Source organism: Montipora capricornis, chromosome 14 (assembly GCF_036669925.1).
Source record: "Montipora capricornis isolate CH-2021 chromosome 14, ASM3666992v2, whole genome shotgun sequence".
Classification (NCBI taxonomy): Eukaryota; Metazoa; Cnidaria; class Anthozoa; order Scleractinia; family Acroporidae; genus Montipora; species Montipora capricornis.
Window position 1 is genome coordinate 32232408 of NC_090896.1, and position 10732 is coordinate 32243139.

At 41.3% G+C, this 10732-nt stretch overlaps 1 protein-coding gene across 3 annotated transcripts in view; it reads left to right on the forward strand.

Annotated features, from left to right (window-relative positions):
- LOC138032432 (guanylate-binding protein 6-like) overlaps positions 1-5573 on the forward strand; it is a 115970-nt gene extending 110397 nt beyond the window's left edge. The window contains exons 11-14 of one of the 3 annotated variants that reach the window (XM_068880104.1): positions 975-1097; positions 1836-1883; positions 3495-4183; positions 5133-5573. In XM_068880104.1, the coding sequence (XP_068736205.1) occupies positions 975-1097; positions 1836-1883; positions 3495-4183; positions 5133-5169 (897 nt within the window). In that variant the 3' untranslated portion in view covers positions 5170-5573. Of the gene's footprint in view, positions 1-974; positions 1098-1835; positions 1884-3494; positions 4796-5132 lie in introns of those variants that run through there. The other 2 variants (XM_068880105.1, XM_068880103.1) reach the window with 2 other exon arrangements.
- The last annotated feature ends 5159 nt before the right edge of the window (positions 5574-10732 follow it).

The window sequence follows — 10732 nt, forward strand, 5'->3', positions numbered from 1 at the left end:
CTTCGAGCACAGTACCCACAGACCTTCAGGATTGTAATAACTCCCATTAAAGGTCATGAAACTAGACAAGAACTCAACTTTACTCCGAAAAGCCGTAAAGCATGGCCCCGATACCCATAAGGCCTAGCGGACATTACAAGGAAGTTCAACATTGGCTTACAAGATACAAGGAGAGCTTTCAGTGAACTCCTGCACAACGAATATAAAAATGCCACTCCCAGCCAGTATGAGGCAGTGTGGCCCAGTGGTTAGGGCGCTTGCCTTGAGATCCGGAGATCCCCGGTTCAAGACCCGTTCTAATCATTCGTTGAATTTGTTCCTGGTAGTCCCTGGTTCAACTTCACGGCTGCACTTGTAAATAGCCAACTGGTTTGCCTCCGGCCAGTTGGGATTCTTAACAGTTGTTGTTGTGTTCTGTCGTTTCATTGTATGTATTTCATTGGCCCTGAAAAGCCCCTATGGGGAGTGGGCAATTAAGTATGTATGTATGTATGTATGTATTTTACACCTCTTATAAAATCACAGTCTAAGATCAATCGGTGATATTTTAATTTCGGAAAGGAAACCAGCGTTGAATGTGTCCCCAGTGCCACCTTTTCCCTGTACTAAGGCACCGCCTGCTAAGAGGAATAGGTTCCTCTGGGGATGAAAATATTTTCCCAGGAGAAACATTTCTGAACTTCCATCTCCCAACATTGCAAGTTGTCTGGCAAAATCTTCCTGCACGAGGGGCATCCGATGGAACTGTTCCTCTAGCTAACTTTTCTCCAGCGGAGTCCCTGCTGGCTGAGAAACCAAGGAACACCCAACCGATTTAACCTGACCCATCGGTTACGAAAGGTATAAATTACGGTCCTGTGACCACCCAATCTGTGAGCTTAGTGTGTTTGAATTTGGGTTTTATGTCTGCTGGCTTGATTAAACAACGGCAAACTTGTCAAGAATAAAACCATATATCACTTAATTCGTTTTAGGAACTTTTGAAGGAAAAGGAGCAATACCTGGGGCTACTTAGACAGCTGAAAGACTTTGACGAGGATCGGAGCCGAGAATTGGTCGCCAAAGCGTACCAAGAGCAGGAGAGGAAAAGACTGGAGGTAAGAAGGTCGTGAAGTGTTATGAAGTACCGGCCCTAACTTAGAACCTTCGAGTATGGCGTTGGGACGTAGAACCGGCACTAGACTACGTTAGACGCGAAGGCAGCCGGATTTTGCACCTTAACATGCTGTTGTTTGTTTGTTTAGCTACAAACTAGAAAAAGCCAACGTTAGGAAAACCGGTGCTAAAAATAAGGACGTTTTACTATGATAATACCGTTTGGTTTTTTTTTTTTTTTGTTGCGTTAAACCTGTTGCTAGTTGTCTTTTGCAATTAGTTTTTCAAATCGATGACCCTAGAAAGGGAGTTTATGCATTCCAACTGAATGTTCTGCATACTTATTGCCAAAGTAATACAAAAGTAGAGGCACCGTGTATCGCCCATATAAAATGGAGTGAAACGTAATGAACATCTAAATACAATCCTCAAACAACTTGCAGGGCAGTCAGGTAGCCAGGCGGGAATGCAGGCAGGCAGACATACGGACAAACTTGCAGATTTTCTATTTATAACGATATAAATAACTCTTAGTTATGATGAGCAAACATTTTGATTACAATGCTCTTGAAATCTTACAAGCCGACTCAGTTGTTTCCGCCTTAGGACAATTTTAAATCTCACTTAAACTCTTTATTGCAAACTAAAAAACTGAAACTGTTTTGTAGCAACAGAACCAGCCTTTGATGGTCAGTGGCCATAAAACGCTTCTTATTTTTGCAATCATTTTCCCTGAACAGGAACAACAATCACGCTTGCAGCAGGAAAATCGCCAACTGAAGCAGGAGGTAGCAACAGATAATTATTTACATGAAGTTAATGAATTCATGTGTCTATATAAATTTTTAAAGTCGAGGAGGAAGACATAATTGTCGCGGCAAATCGCCGTCGCAAGTATAGCAACGACGCAGCTCAATAAGGTCCAACCGAAAGCATACAAAGGAGCCTCTGGCAGCCGCTATACGGTCCATGGTTGACCTTGGAGCACAGCTTACAGCCAGCTGGAATCAGCTGTATGTTGGTTTTTGCTGAGGGGGGAAAACCGGAGAACCCGGAGAAAAACCCTCGAAGCAGAGAAGAGAACCAACACAAACTCAACCCACTTATGGCGTCGGGTCCGGCAATCGAACCTGGGCCACATTGGTGGGAGGCGAATGCTCTCACCACTGCGCCATCCCTGCTCCCCCATTGGACTTGGGATTAGAGGGCATCACTGCTTTGGCTGCTGTGTACCGACTATACAACTGCAACTTAGTTTCTTTTTTTCGCGAGTGTGTGGTTATGTATATGAGCATCAAGGCAAGCAGACAACGGCACTTAAACAGACATAGAGCGGAAGAAACCAAGAAAACAAGTAAACGAGTATTCGTATAGGGATACTTCTTGCATTAACGATCAGTGTATGGTAATGCGGATCTCATTTGAGTGTCGGAAAAGTAATTAGTTGTGTATCAACTGCGCTACACGATTGCCTTAAGAACGGTGCCTACTAATTCAAAGGTATTTTTTTGCGCGGTTTACTGAATACGCGGGAAAAGCAGATCTTAACAAGTGTTATTGAAATCCAAAAAGAAAATTGGGGGTAACCACGCATTTTTCGAAGATAATTAATCAACAATATTTGTAAAAAGCTTTAAAATACAAAGCAATGTATAGAGTTTTTTTCCCAATTGAAGCTTGATTATCTCTGAAAGATGCGTGGTTACCCCCAATTTTCTTCTTGGATACCAAGAGCAATCGCTAAGTGTTACTTTCTCCGCATAGTTTTAAACCGCGCAAAAATATCCCTGTCTTAATAAAGCACCACCCATAGAAAATCCGAGTAGCTCGAGATGCGCGGAACGTATGAGCAATAACAATAGTAGGAACCGAGTAACTCGCGCTACCTTTTCATCCAATCAAAAGAAAGACCAGAAACAATCGTAACTCGTTTGCACAGATTTTCCTGCGCTTTGAGTTAGCTGCGTGTAATTACCTCGAATTTTGATTGGTTAAATGGATTGTGATGAAATGGTATACGAAATGTATGTATGAACTGCGGATATGAAATCAAGTGAAGCTATGATCTTCGCAGTTATGAACGCAATTTTTACAACTGCGTAGAGAAGCCTGAAAAATTCAGGACTTAAACGGGGTTTGAACCCATGACCTCGCAAGCGTCGCACCGGAATCGCGAGGTCACGGGTTCAAACCCCGTTGAAGTCCTGAATTTTTTAGGCTTTTCTACGCAATTGTAAAAATTGCGTTCATAACTGCGAAGATCATAGCTTCACTTGATAAATGGATGGTCTTTGTCCTTTGTGACTGGCCGTAATGATGACTTTGGTTTTACCACACTCAGTTAAAACCACGCTATGTACAAAGAACTTTCGTAATTGTGCACTTTTGTTTTATGTCAGATGGAAATGTTAATACAAAATCTAGAGGAAGAAAGGAAACGATTTAAAGAACAAATGGAGATTGAAAGGAAGGCACAGCAAGATCAAATGGAAAACATGAAGGCGGCGAGCATGAAACATGCACAAGACGAACGAAGAGCATTCGTCGCAGAAAATCAAGCTTTACAACACTGTCTCCTGGCATTACAAAATTGCAACGAAGACAACATGAAAATGATAAAGAAGTTATCTGACGTAACCGCCAAACAAAAGAGAGAAAAAGTGGAACTCCTTCAAAAGATGAAGGATCAAGCCGATGTCGACCAGGAAACGTTAATAAAGAAGATCAATGATAAACACGATCAGGAGATGAATGCACTCCGTGATGACATGAATGCAAAGCTGGATGAGGTGATCAAACACGCCCCACCAGATGAAACAGTGAGATGTGGAACGCCAGGATTGATAAATAAACGAACTAAGGAAGCAGACTGTCTTCAGAAAAAGATCGATGAAACTCATAAGAAACGGCAAGCTGTAGAGAAACCAAGTTTCTGCAAAAGAGCGCTAAAAGTTGTAGGTAAAATAGTACCAATTGCAGGCTTAGGGGTTTCTGCTGTTTTGCCTCCTGTTGCTCCCATCGTTGCACCAGTTACTGCTGTTGCTGGCAAAGCTATTGAGTTTGTTGCAGACCATGTCTGTAGTGTTATGTAAGTATAACATCATATAAACAGTTATTGGATGAGGGATTTCTTGCTATCGAGAATAAAGTGTGCAGCCGAAGCCGAAGTTAGGAGGTCACAAAAACGCGTATCAGATGCAACAAGAACATATTTCTCATATGGAAATAGTGTTTCGTTTCGTTTCTGAGAAAGGCTGAGGTTTTGATATCTTGTGCATGAGGGGGATTTGTGCTAATGCGCCGCTTTGCGCCGCACTGATCGGCTCAGTTGACAGATCCTGGGGATTTTCGTCCAGGCGTGCAGTACTGCACCTATTTTGATCATTTTGGTTTCAGACTGGTGTGGTTTTGCACTCTAGTCTTGAATTAGATACGTTTTTTAGAAGAAGCTACTTTTTTCAGCATTATCTAGCATTAACCAGCAACTAAAGCCACAATACTTTTAACATCATTCTGAACCATGGAACTAAGGCAGGTCTGAAACAGGGTGTTAATTTAAGGGTCGGGTCATAAATAGAGTAGAAAATCGCTGATTTGGATCTTCCATAGGTTTAAGTGCTTTGGGAAGCGGGCCGTACAGCCCCGCCAAATTTTTCATAAATTCAAAGAATTGTGTGTGAGGCTAAATAAAGTTAAGAGGAAAAAACAATTCACGTATATTTTTTTCATTTCTGTGTCAAGCAGCGCTTGATTCTAATGGATGCGGCACTCTACGTTTTGGGGGCGCAGGGAGTGGTGAGAGCACTCGAATTCCACCACCCGGCGTCATATGTGGATTGAGTTAGTTTTTTGGTTCTCTACTCTGCACCGAGAGGTTTTCTCTGGATACTCCGGTTTCCCCTCTCCTCAAAAACCAACACTTGACTTGATTTGCTTTAATTGTTAATTTCAGTTTACAGTGTCCCCAGTTAGTGCTCCAGTGCTAGAACGATTTCACACTTCATCAAAGTTCCTTTCCTTTCTTTTTTCTTGCGAAGCTCAGTCATACAGTTCCGAGTTAGAATGCAGATGTAACGGAAAATACTGCACTCAGAAGTAACCTTGAAGCATGGTCTGGGTGAAATGAATGAATGGGGAGATGTTTGCTGACATGTGTGCATTGAATCAACTAAGTAGATATCCTCCATAGGCTCTTTGCTAGGATTTGGGAAGAAGAGAGCATCCCTGAGGAGTGGCAGGAAGGTATTATTGTCAAAGTTCCTCAGAAAGGAGACCTTGGAGATTGCAATAACCATAGGAGTATTATGTTACTATCTGTTCCGGGCAATGTATTAAACAGAATACTTCTGGTTAGGACGAGGACAGCAGTGAACATCCTGCTTAGAGACCAGCAAGCAGGCTTTAGGAAAGACCGTTCATGCATAGACCAAATATCTACCTTACGTGTGATCATAGAGCAATCATTGGAATGGAATTCGTCCCTAGAAGTCAACTTTGTGGACTATGAGAAGGCGTTTAATAGTGTAGATCGGGAGACTCTTTGGAAGCTCTTGCGCTTTTATGGAATCCCAGGGAAGCTTGTTACATTAATTAAGTCTAGTTATAAAGGTTTTACTTGTCTGGTAGCCCACGAGGGTCAGCTTCCAGATTAATTCGAAGCGAGGACAGGGGTGCGACAAGGTTGACTGCCATCACCCTTTCTATTTCTACTGACCATTGATTGGATAATGATGGATAATGCGGTAACCAAAGCAGGTAACAACGGAATACAGCGGACCTCATGGGAGCAGTTGGACGATCTGGATTATGCAGATGACCTTGCCCTGCTCTCCCACAACCAACTACAAATTCAGGACAACACTTCAAGGCTAGCAGAGGAATCGGCTAAACTGGGTCTGAGGATTAACAAGGTGAAGACTAAAGTATTAAGGATTAACACCACAAGTGAGGTACCTGTCGTGGTCGACGGGCAGCCGTTGGAGAGTGTCAAAGAGTTTTCATATATCGGGAGCGTTGTATACACACTTTGAGGTACGGACAAGGATGCACTTACAAAGATTGGAAAGGCTAGAGCAGTGTTTCTCATGTTGAAGAAGGTATGGGCATCGAAGAGCTATCTGTGATACCAAACTTAGATCAAATGTGAAGACCGTTCTGCTCTACGGTTCAGAAACCTGGAGAACAATGAAGAGGATACAAAGTAGAGTACAGAGTTTTGTTAATTACTGTCTCAGAGGAATTCTTGGCTTTTGCTGGAAGGATAAGGTAACCAACGAGCAGCTAAGGGAATGAGAGGAAGAAGAGCTAATTGCGCTACAAGTAAGAAGGAGGAAGTGGGGCTGGTTAGGCAACACTATACGGAAGCCAGCGAGAAACACCGGGCATGCTCTTTCATGGAATCCCCAGGGGAAGAGGAAACGAGGGCGCCCTAGAAACAGCTGGAGGAGAAATTTGGAGTGTGAGGTGAAGGACAGTGGGTTGAGCTGGACAGAACTTGGTAGGAGGGCCCAGAGCCGGGTGCGGTGGAGGAAACTCATCGATGTCCTATGCTCCGCAGGGAGTAAAGGGTGAGTGAGGGAGTGAGTGAGTGAGGGAGCGAGTGAGTGAGTGAGTGAGTGAGTGAGTGAGTAACCTTACTTTTTACAATGCTTCACTTTCTGCTTTAAGCCCATTTACAAAAACATTTACCTCACAATCATTCAAATTGACATATCGAAAATAGTTTACGCGAACCAAGTTTTATCCCAAAAAAATGTAACTTACCTTCGATCGGACATGTCCAAAGGGTTCAATGAAGCACTCCCATTTACATCAGAAAGGTGGCGCTTCAGTCCACAAATGGGGAGCTTAAGATCGACGACGACGACGTCAACGACAACGCCGCAAAACAGTGATATCATTGGTTAAAAAAGCATAAATAATCGTGCTGCGCGTGCGGCACGGATTATTGCTCATATTTTTGCGGTTCTCTGCAGGACGACGACGTGAAATCACCAAATTTTAGGTTTTGACGACAACTAGCCTGCGTAGCAAGCGTTTCCGTGCTGTTTCGGAGCAAAGAAAGACCGAGGAACAAGATTCTCGGTTTTGGCCGCGCGAGAAATGAAACGAGAGGCCATTTTTCGCCCGGCCTTTGCTCCGAAACAGCACGGAAACGCTTGCTACGCAGGCTAGACGACAACGTGAGCATGCAACAGAGAATCCTTCATTATCTATTTCAGTCTGAAACCGCTCGTACCGATTTATTTTTAGGATACTTCGCCCATATTGTAGGACGTGAACGAGATGGAATAATCGCGAAAGACTTATAATAGAGCAAAGTTTTATTTAGAGGTGACGTTTTTGTTGACGTCGCCGTCGTAGATCGTAAGATCCCTAATGAGTACAACGAACGGGAAGGATAGCGTTCCCCAGAAGAGTTGCTTACTTCTTGAATGAACTTCGAGACTGCATGCAGACATATCTGTAATGGCCGTGTCCAAAGTTTGTAGTCCTTCTTCAAAGTCTTTCGTGGTAAAAATGCCGCCGGGTTTCAAAGTACAGGACTTCACTAATCCATTCTGTTTCCATTTGGTTCTATAAGCTGTTGATTTCGGTACTGCATTATCAACACTTTTCTTCTCATCCTCCACACTTTTCGGCTGCCGAAATGTCTCGAACGACTTTGTTGTGGTATGATTCTGACTGAACGACAACTTGTAAATGCAGGCAACTTCCCATCTCAGAATAAATTAAATCGCACCCTAAATGCAAATTAATTACGCTCGTAAAAAAAAATTGTTGATATTGAAATTATCGAGGAAGGAATGTTAGACAGCAAACAATAAGCACTTAATGACTGGCCCCAAGGGAAACAGTGAGTTTTGTTTCTCCGAGACCCTCAATGTTCCCCGAGGCGAAGCCGAGGGAAACATTGAGGTCGAGGGGAAACAAAACTCACTGTTTCCCGAGGGGCCAGTCATTAAGTGTTTTGTTATACCTTCCAACTCAAAATAGAACAATACACAGATAAAAATTATTTGCTTGACGTCGGCTGGCGTACAGATTTGCCGCCGTTTCAAAGGCAACCTCGTTCCCAGGGTCTTCTCGGCTTTCAATATGGCGGCGGGTCTTGAGAAGACCCTGGCACACAGCAGATCACGTGATCAAGATTTGTCCATCGAGGATGGACAAATATGCAAATTTTTTCAAAATGGCGGCAAAGAATAAGATGAGAGAAATCTGGGTACGACAACTTCCAACAAACAAAATGGAGTACGAAGGGGGAACCCAAAGCTGTAAACTTTGCTTTAAGAAACCAAAAATACGGATGGATGAATGCACGAGCAACGAGAATGCGGTAGATGACAGAGAAATCTTGCTTTTCTTTTCATTTCATGTTATTTTAAACCAATGCAATTTTATAGACGGCTATTATTTCTCGCGGCTGTGATTTTTAAACAGTTTGGAAACAGCCATTGCACACAGTTTCACCCGTAGCATCACAGACATTTGATTACCTTAAAATCCAGTGAGCTAAGGTATAATGAAAGCCCTGGTTCTAGCTATTTAGTCACGGAGGTGTGTTCGCTGTCTTCCGTAATGTATAGTTTATATTGCATGTTTATTTTCAATCAATTTAACCTAATTATCATTAATTTTTCATACACTTGAATGAACAGTATCCTTCACATATATATCTGTGGTACTTCATTTTCACAGTGAAACCATTAGATTGTTGTATTGTGGTTTTATCTCTCATCTCATCGATTGACTTCAAGTATTGTCATGTCAGTCTAAAATTAGTATTTTAATTGTCTTCTGATTGCCAACAGGGAACCACAGCATGTTTAGTGCCCACATTCTGATTCTTACAACTTGTTATAATTTGTAAATATATTTTGTGGTAAAGTTGACGTAATCAAGCACATGTACATTGTTGAACATGCTATTCCATAGGATTAGCAATCTGCTTCTTGCACTTTTCAAGCTATGAAAAGATCTTTTCCACGTCTTGCCCTACCAATGAAGACAATGTGATGTCTTGGAATGCTGCTCATGAAATCTGTTGAGCCTAATTAAAAAAGGGCACAATTTGTGCAAGTCCTAAACATAAGCATCTCATCATCTTTAGCAGTTCTTGTCAAATGAGCCCAGGGTTAGGGGTGGATCTTTGCTGTTTTATCAAACTGGCTTTTAATCTGCTGTTTTGGAGGCAGTGACAATGGCACGGTTTGTTTTATTTGCCTCCATTCCTTAAACTACATTTTTGTTTCATTTCATTTACTCAGAAACAAATTGTATCTATTTAGACTTCAGGGTGAACTATTTATACAATGAAGTAGAGTGATCATTCAAAACAGAGTTTGTAATTGAACATCTGAACATCTATGAGACGTAAAAACAAACTTGTGAACATGTGAACCTGAAGTATAGCAAATCATAATGCTGACAAGCATGAAAGTGAACGAAATGGGTCATAAATTTGAAGTTTTCACTATCTGAATGATTTTCGGTTATATTAAAGGGATATATTGTTGAAAAATACAAAGCTATCTCTCTTCATGGTAATAAGTAATGTAAACAATCTTCCCACTGGTGAGTTGTAGAACCGGTAGTAAATTGGGTTTTCCAGGAACCAGTTATTATTTTAAAGATAGTACTGGTAACTTCCTAGGTTCACATGTACCACAAGTAATGGAAGATTCACAGAAAATGGAATTTGAAATTTTATGTTGTGGCATTTGAAGGAAAATTAGGTATTTGTAGACAAGTATCATTATGTTCTTCTCTTTAATGGTTAATATTCCTTGACAGGCTTCTAACCGTTCAGATAGTTTGTGTCCACATTTTTGTCCTTCTTTGTTGAGAGTTTCAATAGACAAAGCGAAATATATATGACCGACCAAATGACCCACACTACAGTATTTTATCTTTTCTCCTGCCCTTACCATTCCAGAAACAAAACACTATTTATGTATGTGAAATAGTTTCTTGTTGCTGGTGAAGTTGCAAATTTCCTGTGCTTTGTCACCTTCAATTTTATTTCCCAATCCCCCTGTCCAGTCCACAATCTTCCCCCACATCACTCGAAGTACCACATCTTCAGACAGTAATTAAAATGCCACAACTTGAGCAATGCTAGAGAATATTTTCAAAGCATGTTTTGAAAACGAATAATTCAACTTAAATTATTGGAGTACAAGAAAACTCACAGGAGTGTGATGCTAAAAAAGTAATGTGTACAAAATTAAAGAATACTGTTTAATATACATATTTATATTTTTAAATCAGAAGAAGCAAAAATTGAAGTCGTTAGCAAATTGACAGGTCAATAAGACTATAAGGATAAGCCTTAAAATTATTTTCAAGAATAATAATTATTGCTAAGACTTCACAATCTTAAATAACTCTCTTGGAAAATTACAAGATGATATGCACTTTGTTTGGGATGAGGAGATTAATATTTTTTATTAATGAAAGTAAAAGGCAACGATGAAAACCGACCGAGCTAGATCTCTCTGTGCACCACTAGCTGAAGAGTGTGGAAGGGATGGGAAAGAGTATGGATTACTGCAGCTGCAGGTCTATTGAAATAAAACACAGGTCACATTCCACAGGTGAGTGTACATGTCACCGTGCTGCAGACAAATAAACA